A 25920-nucleotide genomic window follows, 5' to 3' on the forward strand; every position below is an offset into this window, starting at 1 on the left:
AAGTATCTGTTAGCTATGTAAAAATAAATAAACATTACAACTTCTCTATTAGTGAGTCACTGATAGACTTTTTTGAGTCTGAATGCTTATAAGACTGTGAGTCCACTGTTTCCAAAAAGTTGTGTTTTTATTGTAACACATGCACTAATTTTCATAAATCTTGCCTGTCACTAAAAAAGAAATGAATAAAACTTACACTGAAAAAAACTTGAACTAAATTAAAACTAAACATTTTCAAATGATAAAAAATAATAATCTGAAATAAAAAAAAATCTACTGTGGAAACTAAAGTGACATAAAAACAGAATGTCAAGACAAATTAAAAGCTAATTAGAAAATAAAAAATTATAATAACTGTGGTTTAAATGGGAGCTCTACTGACCTTCATATGATACCGTCATCATAATAATCATTATGAACATTAACTACTTCAGTGAGAGGAGGAGCTGTGTTTCCGTCTGTCCACAGTAGTGCTGTGTTAAGTTGTGTATAAGCTCAAGGAGGCAAAGACAGACCTGTCTGTAATTATATTCTTTGAAAGGAGTGCCTAAATCAATATTATTTATTCATGGCTCAAGAGTTGGGTGTTCGTCTCGTAACCAGAAGGTTGCCAGTTCGAGCCCTGGCTCGGACAGTCTCAGTCGTTGTGTCCTTGGGCAAGACACTTAACCTACTGCCTACTGGTGATGGCCAGAAATAGAATTTTAACATTTTAAATAAGTAGAATGTTTTGTACAGTTTCTAATAAAGCAGTTTATGTTTAACTATGTGGGAAAATCATTTTTTTAAATATCAGAATAAGTACTGAGAGTGTAATTCTACTGACATTATTATAGACAACTTAAGTATCATGAACATTTCTCCTGTTGTTTAAGTGGCTACATTTCTACATTTTTTTCATAATATTCTGTGTGTTTTTATTTAGAGAATTAAAATATAGCAGACAGATTAAAATAGCAACATCTATTTTAAGCTTTTTCTCCTGGGAATAAAACTTGGCAAAAAGTTTTTATCATAGGTTATTTCTGTATACAAGTATGTACAGAAATAACCCTGGTTGTAACATCAAAGAGTAGGATAAGGCATTAGAAGTCAGAAAAATGAATTAGCCCAGACAGCTCGTCACACTGGCAAACAGCAAGGGGGAGGATTCAGGAACACGGAGAGTGCAGAGTGACTGACACAGTGCAGGGAGAGCTGGAGGTCACATAAACCTTCAAGACGGAAATATTGTAGTTCGATATTTTAGTTCGAGAGAGTGATGTGAGTAAGACTGAAAATATATTACATTAAATTCATTATATTATAAGAAATTATAAGAAAACTTGGAAACTTGTATGTAATTTACATATTCTTTTCACCTAAAAACAAGACTGAAGACAAGGCTGGACGATGGTATGGTAAATTTTCAAGATGAGAAAATTTGATAATTGGCCGTCCGACTGCGGTCTGGAGTGTGGGGCCTCCCTGCTGCTGCGGAGTCGGGGCGGTCTGCCTCTCCCCACCGCAGGGAAAAGGGTAACACCACCTGGGTCTGGGTGCAGTTCCCCCCTCCAGGGGCAAGGGTACCTAGACCCGGTTCGTAGAGTACGCTTGGGGAGTGTGACCGTGTGTACAGCGTCTCTTTATGTCTGTCTCCATGTTGGTTGAGTGTGGAGTAAGTGCATATGAGAGCATGAGGGTGGGAATGGATGTTTGTGTCTGTGTGTGCCTGTATGTCTGTGTCTATATGTCAGGTTGGGTATCAGACGCCCCCTCTCTGGGGACATCTCAGGCCCTCCAAGGTTTGGAGGCCTATCTCCACCCACCACCACTTCCCCTGCCAGTGGCGGACTCCCTCAGGTGTCGGTGCGTTGGTGGTTCTTTGTGTCTGGGGGTGGGCGTCCGGGTACACACCGGCTCACTCCTTGGCGGCCGCTTATCGGGGCCTGGAGCCTGGGGCTCGCTCGGGCCACTTCGGAGGTGGGGTGCCCCCGGCCTCTCGGCCTGGGGCTCGGTCACTCAGGCACAGCTGGCTGCCGGCGGAGCTCACGGGCGCGTCACTGCAACTCCCCCTGGCTTCTGCTCCGCGGCTGCTGAGTGAGCCCTCATCTGGGACTCTCCTCAGCTCTTACTGGGACAGTGGCGCGGCTGCCCCTCTGTTGGTCTTCCTTGGTCTCTTGTGTTCTGGGGGCCTCTGGATGTCTGGAGTTTTGATCTCCTCCATACCTGCTTCATGCCCTGGAGGACGGGGCTGTGGCTCCCCACACTCCCTAGCAGATCGTTACATGGAGAAACCTTTGGAATGCAAGCATGCTGATCCACACAGGTATGCACACAGGTGTACACACGGGTATTCACAGACGCGGACTACAGCTTTCTTGGCTGCTGCCTCAAAGCACATTGTGCGCTGTCTATCTTGCGTGCTGCACAATATCGTTTATTATTTAGTATCTACTGATATCTACTGCTAGCTAGTTTATTGTGATGGTGCCGTGTTTTATTTATTTATTATGTTGCTCTTTGTTGTTTGCTTTCTCTTCTGTTTTTTTTCTCCATACAGGTGACCCAGGAGTTTTGTTCTTTTTTTTTTTTTCTTTCTTCCCCCCCTTCTCACCGTCTCTTCTCCCATTTGGTTTTCTTTCTCTCCCTCTCTTTCTTTCATTCTTTCTCCCTGTCCTATCCTCCAGTCATGTCTGTCCCGTTTGTAGCAACTGAAAATAAAATAAATTCATAATTATAATAAAGGTCAATCAAATGGACCAATATGGCAAGGCCATGACGATCCACTTGGTAAAATAAATCCGCTTGGCATCTTTCTTGGCCTTAAGACAACAATTCTGATGGCTAGATCAAGGACAAAAAAAAAGAAAATTTGATAATTGACACTGAATTTGGTTTTGTTTTGTTGTTCCTATCAAAAGTCAAATAGTTGAAGACGCTCTCTAAAGAAAGTATTTTATGATACTGAAGAAAGCTGAAATCTTTCAAATGCTGTGTACTTTCTAGAGTTAGCACAAAGTGAAAAAATTCAGCACAGTTCAGGAGGGCATGAAGTCAAATTCAACCACAATCCCAGCAGATTATCTTATCTCAGTGCCCAGCCCACATAGTAGAGTAAGCCAACATTCTGCAGATCCAATAGGCCATATAGAGCACACTATCTATTTGAGCTGTTTTAACTTGCTCAAAGTTGTTGTGTAGTTGTTGTTCTGCAAACTGCTTTGCAACCCATCTCAGTTCGTAAAATTTCTTCCCTCCAAGATATTCCACACTCAGTGGTTGTAAGTGGTGTTAAGGCAAAGTAGAAATGTTTAGGAGCCACAGTAATTCCACCAAAGTCAAAGCCAAAGTCAAACTAAACTTTAATGTCATACAGAGAGATGAGACGACAAGTCTCCGGTTACATCAGTTTTAAAAAAAAGATAATAAATAGATATAAAAAGAGAGGAAAATAAATATACACTTAAGTCTTAGGGGATCAAGAGAAGTTACAATTAGAATTTACAATTTACAGTTTGGAGTGGTTTAAAGTGACCAGTGTAGCAGCTTATAAAATGGAGTAAAAAAAAAATTGTCCATAGAGCAGCATGTCTTACAGAGGCAGTGGTATGTAAAGTGCAAAAGAGTTGGTTAACAGTTTGTGTGGGTGTGTGTGGTGGGGGGGAGGTCTGGTAGTGAGTTCAGGAGTCTGATGGCTTGTGGGAAAAAGATATTCCGCAGTCTGGAGGATCGGGCCCCAATGCTGCGATAGCGTCTGCTGGATGGAAGGAGAGAAAAGAGTCCATGTGAGGGGTGTGAGGGGTCAAGCATGATGCCAGAGGCCTTATTATTATATCAGCGGTTGTGGTAGATGTCCTTTAGCAAAGGGAGAGATTTCCGATGATCTTGGCAGCTACTTTAACAATTCGTTGTAGTTTGCTGAGATCGCCAACATTGCAGTTGCCGAACCACACGGAGATGCAGCTGGTCAGAACGCTCTCTATGGTGCCCCTGTAGAATGTGGTGAGAATGGGAGGAGAGAGGTTGGCCCGCTTGAGGCGTCTCAGGAAGTGGAGGCGCTGCTGGGCCTTTTTGATGATGGTGGAGGTGTTGGTGGTCCAGGTGAGGTCGTCTGAGATGTGAACTCTCAGGAACTTGATGCTGTTAATGGTCTCTACCATGGAACCGCGCATGCTGAGTGGTGGTGTGTGGGTGGACCGAGTCAACGATCATCTCCTTGGTTTTTCTCCACATTCAGTGACACGTTGTTCTCGCAGCACCTGGATGCCAGCTGTTGAATCTCATCTCTGTACGGTGACTTGTCGTTGCTGCTGATGAGTCCAACCACAGTTGTGTTTTCAGTGAACTTGATGATGTGGTTAGAGCTGTGTAGTGTGGTGCAGTCGTGTGTCAGGAGGGTGAACAAAAGTGGGCTGAGAACACAGCCCTGAGGAGCTCCTGTGCTAAGCCTGATGGTGCTGGTGATGTTGTCGCAGATTCGGACAGACCGAGGCCTCTCTGACAGGAAATCTAGTATCCAGTTTCAAACAGAGGTGCTCAGTCCCAACTTGCTGAGTTTGTCAAACAGTCTTTGGGGTACTGAGGATTTCTTTGGCACCAGGATGATGGTGGTGGACTTGAAGCACGCTGGGACGATCATCTGGCTCAGTGAAGACTTAAAGATGTCTGTGAAGACATCAGCCAGCTGATCAGCGTAGTCTCGCAGCACACGACCTGGGATGTTGTCTGGTCCAGCAGCTTTCCGTGGGTTAACCTTGGTGAAAGTTCTCCTCATGTCATGGTTCTGGGTCCGTTGGACCCAGCAATTGAGTTTATTATGTTTTGGTTTACTTTTGCATCATGGATTATTCTTTATGTTTCTCTGGTACTTTGTGTTTCAGTTATCTTGGTGTTTTGGATTGTTTTCTCATTCTCTTGTTGTGATGATGATGATGTTTATTATTAGAGTTTCATGTTTCTGTTTATCCATGTTTTAGGAATTGTGGTTTCATGTATTATTTTCTGTCCGTGTCTTTTAGTAGTGTTTCATGTTTCCTGTTTTATTGTGGAAGTCGTTGTCTTAGGTTAGTGTGTGCAGCTTTGTTCCCCCCTGTCTCGTTAGCCCTGATCTCTCCCAGCTGTGTCTCCCTCCTGTTGCCCATTCCCTCATTACTACCCTGTGTATATAAGCCCTGTGTTTTCCCATGCTCAGTGTCGCGTCGTACCCTCAGATCCGGCCTGTGTGTTCCAGTTAGTGTTTTCATGTTTTGGTTTCTGTTTTGTTGGTGCCAGCAATAAAGCTGTGGTTTTCAGTTATATTTCCGTCTGAGAGTCCTGCACTTGGATCCACATCTCCACCTGCCCGCACACAGAGCCCTGACACCTCACGTCGGCTGCAGGCAGACAGATGGTCTGGTCAGTGGTGGGGGGCATGGCTTTCTTCACTTGCGTGTTGTTCAGTGCATCAAACCGTGTGTAGAACTTGTTCAGCTCCCCAGGAAGTGTGGTATCTCCATCACAGCACAACGCTCCAACACACCAAACAGTAGGGTGGCAGAGTGCTGAGAGTGGTAGTGTATAAAAGTTGCCAGAGCTCAGTTCAGTTATTAACAGTTCCAAATCTCTTCTGTCATTAACATCAGCACAAAAACTGTGTGCCAGAAGCTTCACAGCATGGGACTTTAATGGCTGAGGATCTCCTTGAGGTGTAATGTGTAGGTGCCCCAGTACTTTTGTCCGTATAAGGTATAAACTTGCAGCTATAGGAATGTACAAAAACATTAAATTACTGTTTTACTGAAGCTGTACCCCACGTTAACACGTTCACATGTTTATATTAAGTGGCACAGCACGATGGCAAGGTAGGAAATGGCACTGAAAAAAAAATGTATGTAATAAAGAATGTAATAAACTACCTCACTCTGAAGTGGCAAATGACAGTGAAATGACTCATTCTAATTTAGTGGCTCTTCAGTACTACCATTTATTTTCTTTTAGCATTACATTGATCATTTACATAAAGCAGTAGCTGTCATTCAGAAAACAGCCTCAAAAGTTCTTTTTTTCCAATTTACTTTTGTGCAACAGCAGATTCTTGTGGTTGTAGGAACTATAACAGGAAAAAGATGAAGGCCAGCAAAGGGAAAAGCATGGGGTAGAGGGATTGAACATCCAAAAATCAGCCTCCAGGGCTAAAAACTGAAGCCAGTGCAGTTCCTAAAGTGTCCTCTTGAGTCTAACTGAAAAAGACAGTCAACCCCCATAGACTGCCAAATTTTAAGTTCATGGGGATTGGAAAACTTTAAAGCAGAAAACAAACAGCCTGATACTAAAATTTGTTAAAGCTTGTTTTTCTCTTCCATTTTTTTTTAGACGTAAAACAACTTGTATTAATCGTATTAAGGCTTGAAGAATTATGGATTATTAGAAACATGGTCACTTTGAATCTGTGGTGGGTTCTGAAAGATCTGGCTGCAGCTGTTTGCTTATATGTCACCCCTGCTAATTGAAGTGAACCTGACTTTTTGACTGCGTGCCTCTTGTTGGTGCCTTTTGAACCATTTTGGATGCAGTTATCTGAAGAATTGCTTCATGTATTATTATTTGTTGTAACAGCCTGTCAACGAAGTCTGTGTTTCAGTTTTTGGTGAATGAAATTCCAACTACTTTATTTGTATATGACAAAACAATAGTTAGCAGGAATCAGTGTCTGCGTGAGGTTTATGGTGACATTTTGCTAATATGACGTGTTGCTTTATGTGATAATTTAGCACTTGCCTATGTCAATCTACAACACAAATTCTAATACAGCAAAGCAATGAGATCAAATTATGATGATCTTCAATGCCAAAATGATGTCTTTTTTAAAGTACCACATCGGCAGGTACATGGTTTTCCACCTTCTAAAAGAGTGCTTTATCATTCTTTTTGGGAAATGACATGAAACTGAATAAAATGGCTCAATGAAGAGAAAACACAAATTCTAAAACCACGCTGGGCTACAACTTGACATCCAAAAGAAGAATACACTGTCTATCTATCTAACTGAATATTAGGAGCCAAACAGTCTGTAACAGCGCGATGGATGGCCTCATCACTGTGCTCAGACACTGATGCTGCTCGAATGGCTCTGCTGTGGCAGCTCTCGGAGGAAGTTACAACCCACCATCCTGGAATCCAGGCATGTGATACTCTGAATTTGTGTTCATGTCAGTCTGAGCCCACTGTACATGTGCTGCAGATAGAGAAAGTGTAAAGTGGCCTGTACATCACAATGAAATTAACTAGTGGTGTATAAAATGGATATTAGACTGACTATTTCTGTGTTCTGTCACAGCCAATAAAGAGTGCAAAAAAGATGTATATGGTTCAAAAACCAAAAACCAAAAACATGTTATGTAGTTACTACAATAGAGTGTATATGAAAGATGGACACAGCTTCCAGGTGGTGCAAAGTCAAAGCCAATGTGAGAGTGACCTAAATCTGAACTCCTTCTAATGCTGGTAGGGGTTTACGGCAGTGTTGGGCAAGTTACTTTGAAAAAGTAATTAATTATAGTTACTAGTTACTTCTTCAAAAAAGTAACTGAGTTAGTAACTGAGTTACAAGATTCTAAAATTAATCAATTACTTGAAAAGTAACTATTGCGTTACTTTTAAAAAAATGTTTAACCCTCTGGGGTCCAGGGTATAATTGGCCAAGTTTCACAACTTTTGATTTTACCTCTGCATTTCACCTTTAAAAACTATTTACTTTGCCTTGTTTGGTATCATCCTTTTCAACACAACCTCACGTGTCTGAATTTACAGTTATGTTTTCATTTTGACATACTGTATTAACACAATTGATCTAGAATCAGACAAAAAACATAAAATCCGAGGAGAAAAAGTGATGTTTTTTACTGTAACAACCACAAACATGTTTATTGAATCATATTTCATAACTTTAAATGCAAATATAAATAGTCATTTTGAAAATCATATGCACAAGTTTTGCAAACAACAATGTTATTTGCAGCCATTTACCTTTTATCCTTTTTTTTATAACCATTTCAAACTATTTACATAACAATCAGGTGTTCTGCATTCAATAAGATGCCACACAAATTATTTGTGTAACTCCAAAAAAATAATTCCTGCCCACTATAAAGGAGAACATCACAAGCCTGATACCTGCAGACAGCAGTCACCTCTTTGTCACACAACACAAAACTATCCACAAAACTACACACTAACTACACAAGACAACACATTAACTACAAACATGCTAAATGTCACAAATCTCTCACATCTCTCTCTTTTTCTGCTGTCTTTCTTTCTTTCTCTCTCTTCCTCTCGCCGTCACTCCTAAAACTTTCCCCTTTTCCTAAACAACCAAATCTCATGTTGCCATATCATTTTTTTTGATTGGTCGACATGGTGCATTTTTCCACCAACACGAAAGGGCTGGGGTCTTTTATTTTTTGGTCATAAGCAGAGAGTGCTTGCTAGTGCTGTCCTTAGAGATTAAACGTGATGAAACTATTAAGGAAAAAACATGCGTATATATTGTTTATCATGACTCTGGTTTTACGTGGCCTATCAACACAATTTAAAAACTGGTATATATCACCTTGTTGCTTTGTCATCTTGAAGTGGTCATGTGATTGGCTTACCACGACTACTTTCTCAATCAAACAGCAGCACTCATGCGATTGCTTTGCCCCCTAGCTCCAGGTGTTGTGCCAAAAAGTGATCGTCTGCCAGAAAGTGATTCCCATCCGCTGGAGCGTGCGCAGCTGCCCAGATTACTTATGTAGACAGCTACTTCCGTGCAACTGATATAAGATGTGGTAAGCTGAACACAGCTTCAACCGTCTGTTTGTTGAAAAATATTAACGCAACCGCACCACATTTTCTTGTTAGTAATGGTAACGGCGTTGTAATGATAGAAAGAGTAATTAGTTAGATTACTTGCCGTTAGTAAAGCCGTTACTTGTAACGCCGTTATTCCCATCACTGGTTAACGGTAGTTGACAAAGACCTGTGGTGGACCTGTGGTTCTATGGGAAACTGATCCTCAACTTCTTTGCTCTCCTACCTCTGTAAATACTCTTCTGGTTAGATTTCAGGCCTAGTCACTTTTTCAAGCCGCGCTGAACACAATAGTAAGTACATTTTGTAAATTATGGATAACATTAGTGTCCAGGAGGACAGTAAAGCAGCATATGCTTTACCTACTGTAAGCAACAAACTTTGGAGCTGACACGAAACACGAAACTCTAGTTCTTCTACTAGCTACTTGGCTGGCTCCAACAGGAAGTCAATCCTCATAGACTCTGGTATATACTCGTAGCACTTCAAGTTAGGTAGTCAAAGCAGTCTATGCCCACTGCGCAAAGCGACTTGGAGTGACATCTTTTATAAATTGTTTTTGGATGTACAATTTTGGTCCACTGAAGGAATTGTTTACGAATGTTATGTTGCCGTCTGTCTGACCTCTGTGTTACAGGCTACCTATAATCCAAATGTGGGATTTTTGTCTGACGGTGTTGACCCTTTTTCTAATGATGTTGACAAATGTCACAAAAGTGTGCTATTCACCATTTATATTAAGTTATTTTTTACTAATATTTCAGTCATATTACTTCTTGTGTATTTTACTGATATTTCTGCTTCACGGATGTGTCAAATATTATCAAATTTGCCTTATCTTGAATCTCATTGTGTATGTATACATTATTAATCCTGTAGGAAAATGCTTAGTCCTCTGCATTTAACCCATTCACTCAGTGATGCAGTGGGCAGCTACCAATCCAGGATAGCCTCTGTTCGTTGGATTTGAATGCCCAACCTTTCGATCATGTGGCATCTACTGAGCTAGCTGTCCCCCGAGAGCTGTTCTTTAAGTGATGATGTATGAATCCTGCTTCCAGGCCCAAACTACTCTGTGTTTATTAAGCCTGTTGTGCTGTTAAAATGTTTTAATGCTTTTTATCTTGTTCTATTACATCTGAACAAGCCCCTAAAAACAGCCAGTGATCACTGTCAGCCTAACCATCGGGAACCCTCACGTTAACTTTTATCAAGTGGAAAAAAGTTAGCATTCATCCTCCAGCTTCACTGTGTTTATGTTATGCTAACACAGCTGTGTCGCTAGCGATCACGTAGCACATCACTATATACCAGCTAGCCCAACTTCAGTAACCTGACAATAGTCACTGCTGTTTAGTTTTCTGTCTCCATTTATGTTGGAAGTGGTAGCAGAGCTGGTATATCATGTTCAGGTGGAAACAAGCAATCTAACTTTAACTTTAAATTTCATATATTCTGTTTTCATGGATGCCTGGATGTTACACCTGGTAGAGCGGCCACACTGATCATTTTATTAAAGATGAAAGAATTTAGACAGTTTGTAACCCTCAGTGATGCCGCAGAGTTCCTTTGACTTTGGGATCTGCAGCGGAGTTTGGACCTGGAAATGGCTAATGACATCAAACTTAATGGCTGGATAGCATTTCTATTGCTTAATGCATAATTGTGTTGTGAATATTCATCCTTAATCTGTTAAAAAGCACAAGGTTCAGAAGAATTATAGTAATTTAAAAAATGGTACATTTCAGGCTAGAATAGCAAAGGGGAACCTGTCAGCAGAGGAACGAAAGAGAAGGAACAGGGATGATCAAAAAAGAAAGAGAGAAAAAATTAACAGCCAGCCTGAGTTGAAGAAAGAGCTTCTCATAAAGGAAAGGCAAAGATGGAGAAATAGAGTGAAAGAGGGAAAAATAAAGAACACCAGTGATCTGAAAGGAAGAGAAAAAAGTCAGAAGAGAAGGTTTTGGAAACAAGCACAGAGAGTCAAAAGGAGAGAACGTCCAGCAAGGTCTAAACACACAACCACAGAGAACTTTAGGAATCAAGGAGTAGTAGGTAGCTACTTGCTGGTGAACTATTAAGATGTAGAACTTGACATGTGCAAAAACAGAATTGTTATGATGTGTCTTGTGATATTACAAAGGTTGTTAAGGTTTAATTGTCATTTTGAAAGAAATAATATCTTGTTTTCTACTAGTGTGTCACCACCGTCAGATTTGTGTCACCACCGTCAGCACCTTGTCAACTCCATAATATGGAGTTTTTGTTTATTTTTCTCTTTTGGAGAACCATATAGTTTCCTCCCTCATGATCTTCCAATAAAAATACATAATTTTCTCAATAAATGTGTAATTTGCATGATGCTTAATATGATTGTTTCTTATACAGATTAAATACAAGCTTCTGAAAATATGTATGACTGTAACTCTAATAATAAAAAGCCAAAACAATCTTACTTTTAAATGTGGTATAATTACTTTGAAAACATATGTGCATAAACAATAGAACAGAGAAGCTGCTAATAGTCAAAATAGCTGAAACAACTTAATTTAAAATATATATTTTTGCATTTCTTTGTGTATGACGGTGTTGACAAAAACCTTGCACTTCTCCAGCAAAAACATAAATTATTAAAAAATGTTACACCTGGGAGATTGTACCAAAACATGGTGAGACAGCCAAAACTTTGTGTAACAATTATATGTAAATATGTTTTTGAAAAATCAAAAAGTATATTTTAGAAAATTAAAACCTGTTTTGTCCCTAATCTCAGGAATCACAGATATGACAGATCGTCTGCCGCGGGAGCGTCATTGCACTGGATTCCAGCCATAACCCGCCGCGTACCATAAGGTCTCCTTTCGCGTTCCTCAGGAACGCCGCGGGACGTGACAAAACGTCGACATGTTACGCCTCGGGAGTGAGAACGCTCTGGTTACAAACAATTAAATTGTTTAATTGAAGCAGATAAACCAGTTAAAAAAAACAGGAATATGTAAAATAACAAAAAAAGGTACTGAATAAATCAATAGACCATAATAGATTGTGTTTGTTTATAAATAATTTGTATTCATGCATATCATGTTGATAACACAATACTGATATTTGTAAATAAAAAAATATAACATTTACTAACAATGTAAATTTCTTGCACCTGCCATAGACATCCCCATGACCTCCAAAAAAATTACCCAGTTGTAAAGTTCAAATGCTGAACGTCTTATTCACGTCCAAGATAGGCCATGGTTGGACGTCCAAACTGTGAACCTAGTTTGGACGCCATAATTGATCATGGACCAACAGAGCCAATATAGATATGACCTGCACATCTATTCGAAGTCCAATATTTAGGGAGAATGCTTCACCAGAGATAGACCTCTCCACCATGTTTGTGCTGTTATAGAGATTTTTATTGGAAATACCTGACAAATACTCAAAGCCAAAGTCTTCAGTTTTAATGAGTGAAATTTCAGAATTAGTCTATTATTTAGTGTTAATTAGCATTTTCTATGTTTTATTGATATGGCTTGCTAACAAAGCTAGCATTAGCTGATTAGCATGGTTGTGGCCACAATACTAATGCTGACTTGTCATTACCAGTTTCAAAACACTAAGATGTCACTAATGTTGACAACCAAAACGCTCAGCTTGAATGTTTACAACAAGTCATTTGCTAACTAATGGATGATGTCAGAGTGATATGTCCATTTTTTATAACCAGTCTATACTTTGAACCCACAATGCACTCCACTGCCTGCCTTGTGGAGTGACAATACTGCAAAGTGTGCTAATCTCTAGCAACAACAAATGGAAATGAATATTCCTTATTGAAAATCATGCAAGAGTGCAGCAGATTTGCAGCTCATATATATGTGAGCCTTCTGAGCTCCAATATACCTTAATGTCTACATGTTGCATCTAGAATTATTTTTTTATGTTGTGGTGGGTGGCCTGTAATAAATACAGCTGCAGATCCAGTACAGATGAAGCTACAGGCAACCAAGATGGGATACCTGTAAGGCCATAGCTACTGTGGCCAATGATTGTGCAGCCAGGAGGGAGACACTGCATCAAAAAAAAAAGTCATATAGTCAGGATATCCCTGTGTGTGTGTGTGTGTGTGTGTGTGTTTGCGTGTGTGTGCGTTTGTGATGTGAGTGAAGGTGGAGGAGCAGATCAGGGCAAGCGGCATGCAGCCAATCAATTCACCTGCACCAAAAAGGGAGGGTGAAAACTGAAAAGCCGGCTGTGTGTGTGTTATGGAGAGGCTTCCCCTTCGCTGGCTGATATATGATGCACTGTGCAGCCCCAAATTACAGTCCGGTATACAAGTGTTTTCTGTTCATTCAGAAATTATAGCAAGCTCCGAGGGCCAGCCTCAGAGCTTCACATGCTGACTGCTTCGGCTGCTGCTCTGATGGAGATGGGTTTGGGGAGCGTGTATGCGCACGTGAAGGGCCTGGCTGAGAGGGAGAAAGAGAGAAAAAAAAAAACCCCTCACCTTTAATGTTGTGTTCGGATAACTAATGGGCACCTTGTGGAAAGTGCTGTTGGAAAGCACAGCCTGCCTGATGTCTTCGAAGATGGTGATGATATCATCCAGTAGGCAGCGCTTGTCCCTATGGCTCAAGACGCAGAGGTGCGCGAACGTGAAATTGAATCCCTTGTAATTGACGCGCAGATCCAGCACCTGCTTGTGGACCTGCAGGACCTGATCGGCCAGCTCCAGGATGTTCCCCCCGGACTTGGCGAGCAGGATCAGCCTGCCATATCTGCCCGGGGTGTGCAAATCCGAGTACAGCTTGTGCTTTGACTGGTCGATTTGAAACAAGCTGTTAGCGAGACTCCGCTCGATCTTGGCGAGGCTGTGAGTCGGGGCGACCAGTACCTCCAGGTCCGTCTCCGGCTTGAATCGGCTCAGCACTGTAGATCCGAAAATGATGGTGAGCACCGCAGGGACGGTGAGGAAGAAAACGGGATGTCTGCTAACGAATAAGCCCAGCCAGTAGAACGAAGCCTTGAGCCCTCTGTGTATCACTTGCCGCAGCATCCTCCACAAAATCCAGCTTGCAGATGCCCCGTCTCCTCCGATGAAGCACATGTGACATCAGACTCCGTTCCCCGGCTTAGTACAATTCGTAAGAGAATTACACCAGGCTACAACACCATGCACACACTCTTACACGCACACACGCTTACACACTCTCACACACACGCACTCGCACACCTGGAAAACAGCACTGCAGCAATTCGCGGCAAGGCGGGCTAACGCGCGCGCGCGCACGCACACACACGCACGCATACTCAGACAGTCACAAAATCATAGTGCGTGAGCCGAACGAGACGAGTCCACGATGTCTGATCTCAAGCCATTCCGCCTGCGTGTGATGGAGAGAATGCTGCGAGTCTCCTGCTCTGCACCGGCTGCAGTAGCAGCGACGAGCCGCGGCAGTGGGATGTGCATGTGTGTGTGAGTATGTGTGTGTATGCCTTCTGTCTGCCTCTACAGCTCTCACACCAGCGGTGGCGCCTGATTTATGTACTTAACTGTAACCATGTGGCGGGGTTGAAGAGGAAGGATGGATGTGGAGGGAGGGAGGAGAGGGGTGACCCGTGGTTATTTTTGGGAACCGCGGAGGCAACATGATAGTTGTAAAATGCTCCTGCAGGTGGCTGAATGACCAGCAGCACTTGGAGAAATGAGTCAGTGTTAGCTTCATGAATGGGGAAAACCCAACTTGTGCAGTGCTTCACGCTGAGTGGTTTGTGCAGGCCAGGCATGGTGGTGTAAATGGATCATTCAGCACAGACCTCCCTGATGTTTTTTTTTTTAAAGCATGTCTTTGTAAGTTGTCCAGTTATTCACATTCATATTGCCAAAATCCTCGACAATTTAAATGGACATTTGAGAAGTGCATAAACATATTTCTTGATATATCTTTGTATTTGGATGGACACTAACATGGACTGCAGTTCTCAGAAATGACCTTGATTCATCCTTTTCTTAGAATTGGTATAGACATGCTAAAGGGAGCAAAGGTCCAACAAGACCAAATGGCAGGTTGTCTTGGTAAATGAATTGGTTCCTGTGTAGGGCTTTTCTACTCCACTGAAGCACTCTTTAAACAACATGCCTCATTCACAAAAGCACTTTTTTCTATGCCTAAGTGCTTTATATTTAACATTCACACACAGTTACAATCTATGGTTTAGTATCTTGCCAAAGGATGCTTTGGCATGCATCCTGGAGCAACAGCCAGGAATTAAACCACCAACCTTCCAACCAGCCAATAACCTGCGCTAGTTCCTGCCATCTCAGATCTTAGGGCGATCTTATTGTAGATGCTGGTGCATCAAGACATCTATGCCAAAGGAAACCATGTATATAATCATGAGACGCAGGTGCCATGGCATTATTTATTTATTTATTTTTTTTGGCACAGTATTAGAACTCGTCACAGCAAATTTCAATGCATGCACCTGCTCTTCAGTGGCGCAATCCCAATCTGCAAACTCACAGAATCTGAGGTTCATTCCTGCCAAATGTATGGGGCCTGTCCTACTCTTCAAGTCTTCAAGTGCATATGGGCACTCATGAGTCAGCATATACTGCAAACCTTTCCTTGGGACTTGTCCAGAGATCTTAGTGACATTAGTTATTTTTCAATATATCCTGCCCCCCACAAAATGTACACAAACCAGAAAAGGATTATATAGTTTACCAGCACCAACTGGCACTTAGACTACAAAAATGGGAAAATTAATATGAAGTGTTTTTTTTTTTTTTAATTCAAACAAACATGAATCTTTGAGTTCTAGTAACAGGAACCTGAGTAGAGTTGTGATCGTGGATGTGATCGTTGCAATTCTCTCCATATAAAACACAGTCACACAAAAGGCTGTTTATTAACAAAAGAATATATATATATTAATAGGAGGCTGTTGATTATGACTCTTAGCATAAGATGTCTACTTCTGTAACAGCAAACCCATAGCATAGAGTTCATGTGCATGGTGGTGTGGTGGTTAGTGCAGTTGCCTTATTTCAAGAAGGTCCTGGGTTTGAATCCACATCTGACTGGGGCTTTTCTGTGTGATGTTCACATGTTCTCCACATATAGTAGCGTAGGCTCCACTTCCCCCTCCCCCACCCAGTATTCCTGAATTGGAGAAGATTAATTAACTGATTGATGGACAGTGTGAAGAATAGAAACACTATGTCTGTGGAGCAGATGACATCTGTGGTAATTTAGAACACCTTTTACTTAAGCTTATGTCCATAGACACACTGGAACAATTCCAAATTGGGTTCTATACCCCCCACTCAATGACAAGGGTGACTTTGTGTGGAGTCTGACTTGCTGGTAAAGGAGTCTCTTAATGTAGATGTACCGTAGTAAGCTTTAAGACACCCATTAATATAGCAGAAAGAGGAACTTCTGATCAGCATATGTAACATGGGCTACAATAGGTGTAAACCTGTTGTGAGAGTACTTTGTAATCCAGTTCTAATCAGGACGTTTGTTTCAGAGAAGGCTGGATAATTTCTGTCCATTTGTGGGAACAGCACTAGCTAGTGGTGTTCTGTCAGGACAAGAAAGGCTTGACAAATCTAAAAATAGATATCAATAAAAGGTACCAAAGCAAATCAATCGCTCCCTCATCTTGGACAGTGTTGTCATAAAACTTCTCGCCTGTTTGCATCGATCCTTTACATTACTGCCATCTTGTAGCCACAGTTGGCTATTGCCGCTGAAAGCTGCACTTGTTTTGTGTTCATAGGAAACTGCAGCTGTCTCAATTCTGGACAATCTGAGTCCAGGAGCATTTTCTGGTGATTGCACTTGTACATTGTGGCTAAACCTCTGGTCTTTCACGGTTAATTGATGGGAGATCAGTCTGCAAGACAAGCTGCTGCTGGCTCAGCTTTCATTGCTCTGAGGTCAGTTACGTTATGCCCTTTGTGTGGAAACACAGCTAGCATTAGCAAGTGAAAGAGCTTTAGCGATTTATCACTGTAACAGAGGAGCTTCATCTTCGTGAACAGCTTGTACAACATGTGTGATGTAGAGAATGGAGTCTGACAAAGTTGTTATTAACTAAGATAATACATTAGCAATAAAATCTGTGACAATAATAGAAAGATGATTGCAGCTCTGACCATTCTATCTAAGCAGGCAAGTTGATCAGGTGCAAAGCTTTTTTCAGATTAGGATCTGTTAAAAAAATTGTCCTAATGTAATATGTTTAACCAACAATTTTTCCAACACTCCGCCTTTATTTTTCATTCATATTTTAATCCCCACTGTAGATATGGACAATTTCCCATGTCATAGACTGGCCAAGCTTTTTAATTCAGGTGATTTTTTAATTATATTATCAATCAAAAACTGTAGAATCAAAAGTGTTAAGGTTTTTGCAGAAGAGTTTACCCCAGGGAATATTACACTGGACAATTTTCTTTTTTTTTTCCTTTTGTTTTGCAACTTGAGTAAATCCTAGCCAAAGTCTACTTTAGTGTCTGCTGTTAGTGCCATGCTTAAAATGTTTTTTCATTGAAGTTATGCCACACCTGGATTCATCTCAATGAGAAACGATGGAACTAAGGCACTTTGAGCACACTAGACAACCCCTGAAACAAAGGTATAGAAATACATTTCTATAGAGTCTATCTAGTATTTCTCCACTTAATTGCTACTCTGCTACTGGCATGCTGATCATCAGTTTGGGATAATTAAACGTTTCCGTTATTCACTGATGGCTGATGGACCATCATGAAACAAAGGGACAAATTTGAAGAATATGGTTGTAATCGTGGAAGCAGAAAATAATGTAATTCAGCAAATCCTGGATCCAAGGGCTCAACTGATAGATTTTAAAACACAGACAAATATCAAACAGACAAAAATGTGTCAAAATTACTACCAAGTGCTTGACTGGCCAGCCAATCTGCCTCTATGACCTGAAGCCCATTGTAGCTCCCGTCAGCCACCACGCGGACAAGTTCTTGTTTACAGATGATTTATTCAATGTTCGGTGACAAGGTCACTCAGCGTCGTCATCATCATCATCATCGTGAGAACTACCCAAACAAAACAATTACAATAAGCAACATGTTTACAATAACTCTTATCACAGTAAATCCAAACAACAAAGGTATAGACACATAAATGCCTTTTTATGGCACTTTCATTGAAACTGAAATTAACAGAGGCACCCTGAACACACCTCATTGCCTGCTGTAGCCAAACGGGAGAAAGTCCGTTCTTCGCGCGAGCCGCTACTCCTCTCAACGGGAAGTCCACAATTGGGTTTAATTTAACTTAACTTATGTGTTCTTTAAAACTTAAGTCCAGTTTAAAGCAGTAGGACGATGCAGCAGAACTCACAGAGCGCCATGCTTCTCTGCTCTAGTGTCACCACAAACTCAGTCCGTGCTGCCCGTTACTTCCGCTACCACCAATTACAAAACAAAGTTCCACAATTAAAGGAAACTTACAAATATAAACACAAGAAAAACATTGGAACACTTCACTGTTAGTTACACTCCCACCAAATCACCTGTGATTTTCCCATAAAACTTAACATGTATGGATATAACAAGAAATCACATTTAACATTAATTGAACTGGTGGATTGGCAAAGTGACTCTTCAGTTAGCCTCCAGTAGAGTTACAGTCTTTTGAATAGGTCTCTCCAGATAGGTTGGTTTTGTGGCGCGCCTTCCTCTAGCATCTAGAGTTGAGTCACTGATCAACAACCTCACACTTCTCACCTTTCCATCCTGTCCCAGATAGACATCTATGATCCTTCCCATCTTCCATTGACTACGTGGAGCAGAATCATCCTTGAGAAGCACAATATCATTGACTTTCGCATTTCGTCTTGCTCTGTTCCATTTTTGTCTGCTCTGAAGATTCAACAGATATTCCCTTTTCCACCGTTCCCAGAAGCTGTTGGCTAAGAACTGTACTCTGCGCCATCGTTTTTGCAGGTACACATCTTCCTTGATAAACTTTCCAGGAGGTGGGGGAATAATGCTTGACTTCATTGTCAGAATGTGGTTAGGTGTCAAGGGTTCTGGACCAGATGGATTGTGCAAATGCTCTGTTGTTAATGGCCTGCTATTCACAATTGCCATAACTTCGTAGAGGAAGGTTCTTAACGAACTGCTGTCGAGCCTTTTAACTGCTTGGTCGAGAACGGATGCCAGAACATTATGCACGGTGCGTATTTGGCGTTCCCAAACCCCACCTTTATGACTTGCAGATGGTGTGTTCATAACAAACTCACATCCAATTTTCTTGAGGTTCTCTCCATCCATCTCTTTCATGGCTTCAGCGAACTCGTGCCTTGCACCAATGAAGTTGCTGCCTTGATCACATCGAATTTGCCTGACACTTCCACGCAATGCAATTGGCATTGATGAATGCATCAGTTGTTAAGTCCTCAAGCATCTCAATATGTATGGCTCTTGAGCACATTGCATGTGAGTAAAAGCCCATAACGCTTAAGCTCCTTTCTTCCATCCTTGACATAGATAGGCCCGAAGCAGTCCATCCCACAATATGTGAAGGGTGGAGTCAACTCCGTGCGTTCTTGTGGGAGGTTCGCCATTCTTTGTCCTTCAGTGTTCCGTCTAAACTTCCTGCATTTTGTGCAGTTGTAAATATGAGAGGAGACTGCCTTACTGCATCCAAAAATCCAAACACCATTGGCTCGCAGCTCGTTAACAGTCATACCTCGACCTTGGTGCTGCACCCTTTCATGATGATGCTTGATGAGCAGTGCTGAAAAATGGCTTCCTTTAGGAAGGATAGCTGGGTGTTTCACATGGGGGTGAAGACTGGACATTGTTAAGCGCCCTCCAACCCTGAGTACACCCTGCTCATCAAGGAATGGGTTTAATTTGTGCAATTTATTTGCCTTGTCAATTGCCTTGCTTTGCCCATTAAGCTTGAGACTCTTCATGGTTTCAGCAAGGTGTGTTGCTTGAACCAGTTTGATGAGAAAAACCTCTGCCTCCTTACGCTCCTCCAAAGTGGTGGGTTCACTAAACCTTGGTTTGTGGCCTTTAGCTGCCCTTGCTCTGCGTTTCAAATGGCTACAGCTTGTACTGCTCTTGCCCAATCTGAAAACTTTTCAAGACGATCTAGCAGTGACCTCTCTTCCCTTGAGTGAATTTTGTGGACATGAGTCTTTCGTAACTCTGGGTCATCTTCTGATATTTCTCCCACTGTGAACACACTACTTGGGAGGTTTAGCTGCCACAGAAAATTTGGACCTCTAAACCAGTTAGATGCCTTGAGCTGTTCTACTGTCTGTCCCCTAGAAGAGTGGTCAGCGGGGTTGTCTTCTGAAGCAACATAGTTCCATTGGTCAGGATGTGTGCTCTGCTTGATACGTTGGACACGGTTTGCTACAAAAACATGAAACCAGTCCAAAAGTATTCCTGCAGGCCTTCCATTTCAAGCTCTCTCTGGAGCATGTCACTTGTGCGCACTGCCACCACTGCTGCAGAGAGCTCAAGTCTTGGTATAGTTGTTACCTTTGAAGGAGCTACCCTTGCTTTCCCCATCACGAGGGAACAGTGCACTTCTCCCGATGCGCTTATTACTCTCAGGTATGAGCACTCTCCATAACCTGAGGCACTGGCATCCGAAAAATGATGCAGCTCGTGTTTCACAACTTTGCCAAAGCTTCCTGGTAGGTAGCATCGTTGTACCTTTATGGTTGCTAAATCTTGCAGTCCTCTCAACCAGGATTCCCACTGGGGCAGCAGATGGTCTGGAAGAGGATCATCCCAACTAACTCTCTCATGACACATTTGCTGGAGGATTTTCTTTCCTAAAAGGATGAAAGGTGCGACAAAGCCAAGCGGATCAAACACCGAGGCCACGGTGGACAATACCCCTCTTCTGCTCATGGGTTTTTCTTTCACCACCACTCTAAACTGGAAATCATCTGATGTGACACACCATTGCACACCAAGGGCTCTCTCCATGTGTGGTTCATGAAGAGCCATATCCAAGTTGTTGGCTCCTCCAGCACACTCTTCCTTTGGGATTAATGACAACACCTGCTTACTGTTGGAAATGAACTTATGCAACCTTAAGTTGCCAGTGTTGTAAAGCTCCCTTGCTTCATTCACTAGCTGGATTCCCTTTGCTTCGGTGGATACACTAGTCAAACCGTCATCAACATAAAAGTTTCTTTCTATGAAGCGGACGGATGCTTCGCTGAAATTCCCCCTTGCCATTGCAGCAAGATGTTTGAGGCCATAATTAGCACAGCCTGGAGACGAAGCAGCTCCAAACAAATGGACTCTCATGCGATAGACTGCTGGCTGTGCTTCTAAATCTCCATTCTCCCACCAGAGAAAGCGGAGGTAATCTTGGTCTTCTGCCCTCACGTGAAATTGGTGGAACATACGTTCTATGTCACACATGATTGCAACCCTTTCCTTGCGAAACCGACACAAGACACCAACAAGGGAATTTGTCAGCTCTGGACCAGTCAATAGATGATCATTTAAAGATGTCCCCTGAAACCGGGCTGAACAGTCAAAAACAATGCGGATTTTCCCAGGCTTTTGCGGGTGATAAACACCATGGTGTGGGATGTACCACACTGGGTGTTTGTGGAGATCAGCTTTGGGGATCTTCTCAGCATCTCCACGCGCTATGGTCTCTTCCATGAAGGTTTTGTAGTCCTGGTAATATCTGCTGTTTCTCCTTAATTTCCTTTCTAGGTGCTTAAGGCGATGGATAGCACACACCATATTGTCTGGCAAGCTTGGCCTTTCTCGTTTAAATGGAAGAGGCATCTCAATATGGCCATCTTCTTTGTGTTTGATTCCTTGTTTCAATTTCGACAAAAACTGGAGGTCATCTTGAGAGAAGTGATTGTCCTCAGCAACTCTCTCATTAAAGTCACATTCAAGCGCTTTAATTATGTCAGATGAGATGACTTCCTTGATCTGTGTTCTGCATACATAGTGAACTTCCTGTTTGGGACTTGATGGAAGCTGAAGTTCCGGTGTCACTTGCCTTGTGATGACTTGATGACTCACTCCAATAGTGTCTCCACAGTCTACGTATGGGCTGCCATGTCCAATAATGCTCCATCCCAAGTCTGTTCTCTGTGCAAATGGTTGATTTTCTTCACCGCACACCACATCTCTAGGAAGAAGTGCCTGAGAACAGTTGTAGCCAATTAGTAGACCAACATCACACCCTTGACGAGGAGCAATCTTATCTGCAATCTGCTCAAGATGGGGCCATGCCATTGCTGTCTCTGGTGTGGGTATGTGGTCTCTGTTCGCCGGAATGAACTTTCTTGTGTAGGTTGTAGGAAGAGTTATTTTCTTCTCCGAGTTGAATCCTCTAACTTGCAACCCAGAAATCCTTTGGCAAGCTACAACTTTGTTTGTAGAGGCCATAGTAGATAACTTTAGCTTGACCTGTTCCCCCTTTGCATTTAGAGAATCTGCTGCCTCCTCAAGAATGAAAGTTGTGTCACTTTGCGTATCAAGGAGAGCATACACAAGTGTTTCTCTGTCAGGCTCTTTCATCATTGAAACCCACACAGGAATGATTGTAGATGTCTGAATGTTTGTGTTGTCATGCTGAACTCTGTTGGATATTGCTTCACTTATTACTATAGCTTCCCTTTCTTCTAGTTGTTCATTGCTTTGTTCTCTGTGTCTAGCTTCCTGCCTTATTCCTTCAGTCTTTCGTGTCTTCTGTTCTTCTCTTCGATCATCGTGTAAGCAAGTTGGATGCCTTTTCTGGCATGTACTGCAAGTGCTTCTGTACTTACAGTCTCTCGAGTGATGTCCAGGCTTTAAGCAACCAAAGCATAGCTTATTATCTTGAACAAACCTGTGTCGTTCCAATATTGGTCGTTCCAAAAATTTTCTACATTTGTACAGACTGTGGCCTGGTCTTTCACAAAACAGGCAACTGCTGGCAGCAATCTTCTCATCAGTGTTTGTTGTTAGAACTTTAGCTGCAGGAGTCTGGTTTCGTTGTGGCTTGGCCCTTTCTCCATCACACTGTTTCAAGGCATGGAGTGAAATCACAACATTACATGCAATCCTGGCCTCCCTTATGAGAAACTGCACAAACTGGCTAAAGCTTGGAAATCTGCCAGTCTCCTCCTCTATCGTCAACACTTTCCTATTCCACCTTGATGTCAACCAATCGGGGAGCTTAGAGAGGATTTTTTGATTCTCATTATAGTCTTTAAGAACCTGTAGACCCTTAATCTGGCTTTCAGCAGCTTCACAGCTCCGTAGAAAGTCCACAAATTCCTGAAGTTCCAGACTGTCCTTGGAGCCAATTCTAGGCCATGCACTAAGTTTATCTCTAAAGGCTTTGACAATAAGAAAAGAGTTTTCAAATCTCTCATCTAAAACTTCCCATGGTGCTTTATAAGCAGCCTCAGTGCCTAACAGGAAATAGTTTTCACCAGCCTTCTTAGCTGGTCCACTAACGTACTTGCACAAATAATAGATTTTCTCAGAGGCTGGTGTGTTTTTTTCTTTTGATCAAAGTTTGAAAGGCAGCTTTCCAGTTCTTATACTTTGGTGGGTCACCACTGAATGTAGTTGGCTTTGGCATAGGAAGATGACTAGCACTAATAGAATCTGCTAATGCCATGGCAAGTGCTGCAATGCTACCGTCATGCTGTGGCTGTATAATAGCTTGTTGTGGTAAGTGTAACTCTGGTGAGTTACATATGTGACTTGTGTGATGAGTTGAGTCTCCTTCCTTTTCCCTTTCAGATTTTCATGCAAGTAGTAACTGCTTAATTTCTTCTCCTGAATCTTCATCTTGCTCTTGCTTTTACACTTGCATGGATGCCTTAGCCACCCTCAACTGTTTGAGTGCTTCCAATCACTCCAGTTCCTTGCACTTCTCTTCCAAAACCTTTCGCCTGGCAGCATTTTCAACCTCAAGTTTTGCTTGCAACTGTGCTTCTTCTTCCTCCATCCTTAAACATCATCTACAGGCCTCAGCTGTTTATTCTGCAATCTGTCTTTTATTTTCAGCTTCCAGCTGCAGAAGCTCTGCTTGCTGACACTGTTGTTCATGTATGATTTTCAATGTTGCTTGAGCTGCAGCGATTTTAGCAGCAGTTTCTTGTCCGCTCACAGATGATGCGCTGGAGGACTTAGAGGTGACTCTTGATGCAACGTGTGACTGTTTGTATTGACTGGAAACCTGTGAGTGCTTACTGACACCATATGATTTCTCAGACATTAAAAAAGATTCATCTACATTAAACTGTGGTTTGACTGGTGCCTTTCCTCTCAAACGTCTTTGTGCAGTCTTAATAACAGTTCTTGTTACCTCCTCGCAGGTATCAATTCTGCGGCGTGCATTGTTATCAGGAATGTCCACCTGACGCCAGTTTTCATATGCTGCGTTTAGTTCGCTGGAAGCAGTATTAATGTTGTTTATTATTGATTGCAGCTCTTCATCTGAACAATTGTCAGAAATTGAATGGTTAGCATCCTTTGCTAGAACCTTCCACTTTTCGTACTTGATCTTAAAACTTTGCTCCAACTCCTTAATCCTTTGGTTTAACATTCCTCTTCCCTTTTCAGTTAAGGTTCTTGACCTCTGGCTTTTACGAGGTGGGTTTTGAATTTTTTGTTGTGCACACTTACTTGTTGATGGATGAACATCTGATGTTACTCGAACTTCTTGTGGACCATCTGTATTTTGCAGGGGAGAACTGGACAGTGGAGGGTTTTGCTGAGGCCTGGTCACAGTCTCTGCCTCAGGATTGTCACTCAGTTTAGAGTGACTTGTGACTGACATGTTAGGCTAAGTAAAGGAATCTGATAACATAAAATAACACTGCCTTATAGCTTGTAACAAACTTGGTTACTTCCTTTAGATAAAACCTTGCATAAAATCCACGACTGCTTTAGTAGCTTATTCTTATAACCCTTAAACACATGTCTGAAATCACTAACAACCCTTAAAGAAACAAATTTTTCAAACTCATGATCAATTGTAAACTTGAACCTTCTTGCTTGCAGCTACAATGAAGCCACTTCAGGACACCCTTATTAACACTTTAAAGCATCCAAACTTGCAAATGGTCTTCAGGTTAATTTTCTGCAGCACACTTGAGAAGATCAATATGTCCTTTCTTTGAATTGTTAGGATGAGCAAACCCGTTCTTGGCTTCTGGCAGGAGCTTGGCGACCCTTGTAGACACGCTAGAGATGACTTATGTTCCTTTCTTTCTCGCCCACTCACAAGGAGCAGATGAGTTCTCACTGTAGCTCCCGTCAGCCACCACGCGGACAAGTTCTTGTTTACAGATGATTTATTCAATGTTCGGCGACAAGATCACTCAGCGTCGTCATCATCATCATCATCATCATCGTGAGAACTACCCAAACAAAACAATTACAATAAGCAACATGTTTACAATAACTCTTATCACAGTAAATCCAAACAACAAAGGTATAGACACATAAATGCCTTTTTATGGCACTTTCATTGAAACTGAAATTAACAGAGGCACCCTGAACACACCTCATTGCCTGCTGTAGCCAAACGGGAGAAAGTCCGTTCTTCGCGCGAGCCGCTACTCCTCTCAACGGGAAGTCCACAATTGGGTTTAATTTAACTTAACTTATGTGTTCTTTAAAACTTAAGTCCAGTTTAAAGCAGTAGGACGATGCAGCAGAACTCACAGAGCGCCATGCTTCTCTGCTCTAGTGTCACCACAAACTCAGTCCGTGCTGCCCGTTACTTCCGCTACCACCAATTACAAAACAAAGTTCCACAATTAAAGGAAACTTACAAATATAAACACAAGAAAAACATTGGAACACTTCACTGTTAGTTACACCCATAGAGAATCTGTGGGGCATTGTCCAGAGGAAGGGCATCTGAGCCAAAAATCAAAAGTGACCTGGGCTTCAATAACATCTTAGCAATATGAGATAAACAACCTATCCTATTGTGACACACTCAGCTCAGATATACAAAATTGGGGCTAGTAATGGTTGCTAGTAGCATAATTTAAATAATAAATTCCAGAATGTAATAACACTAGCAAAGAGTATAAATAATGCTA

At 41.9% G+C, this 25920-nt stretch overlaps 2 protein-coding genes across 2 annotated transcripts in view; both read right to left on the reverse strand.

Moving 5' to 3' along the window:
- Nucleotides 1-14445, reverse strand: part of ptchd4 (patched domain containing 4) — a 64691-nt gene extending 50246 nt beyond the window's left edge. The window contains exon 1 of the mRNA XM_040028417.1: nucleotides 13316-14445. Coding sequence (XP_039884351.1) covers nucleotides 13316-13915 — 600 coding nt within the window. The 5' untranslated portion in view covers nucleotides 13916-14445. The remainder of the gene's footprint in view (nucleotides 1-13315) is intronic.
- A 5481-nt stretch (nucleotides 14446-19926) lies between these two features.
- LOC120731423 lies at nucleotides 19927-25566 on the reverse strand. The gene is made up of 2 exons (XM_040028419.1): nucleotides 25374-25566; nucleotides 19927-25227 (listed from the first exon to the last, which is right to left on the reverse strand). The coding sequence occupies exon 2, from the start codon at nucleotides 22388-22390 to the stop codon at nucleotides 20234-20236; it is 2157 nt and encodes a 718-aa protein (XP_039884353.1). The 5' UTR covers nucleotides 22391-25227; nucleotides 25374-25566; the 3' UTR covers nucleotides 19927-20233.
- Nucleotides 25567-25920: the final 354 nt, after the last annotated feature.

Source organism: Simochromis diagramma, unplaced genomic scaffold, assembly GCF_900408965.1.
Source record: "Simochromis diagramma unplaced genomic scaffold, fSimDia1.1 OVJJ01000746.1, whole genome shotgun sequence".
NCBI classification, from domain to species: domain Eukaryota; kingdom Metazoa; phylum Chordata; class Actinopteri; order Cichliformes; family Cichlidae; genus Simochromis; species Simochromis diagramma.

What these genes read in the sequence shown, in the direction of transcription:
- LOC120731423 (XM_040028419.1), bottom strand. Translation starts at nt 22,390, where the DNA reads ATGATGAAAGAGCCTGACAGAGAAACACTTGTGTATGCTCTCCTTGAT.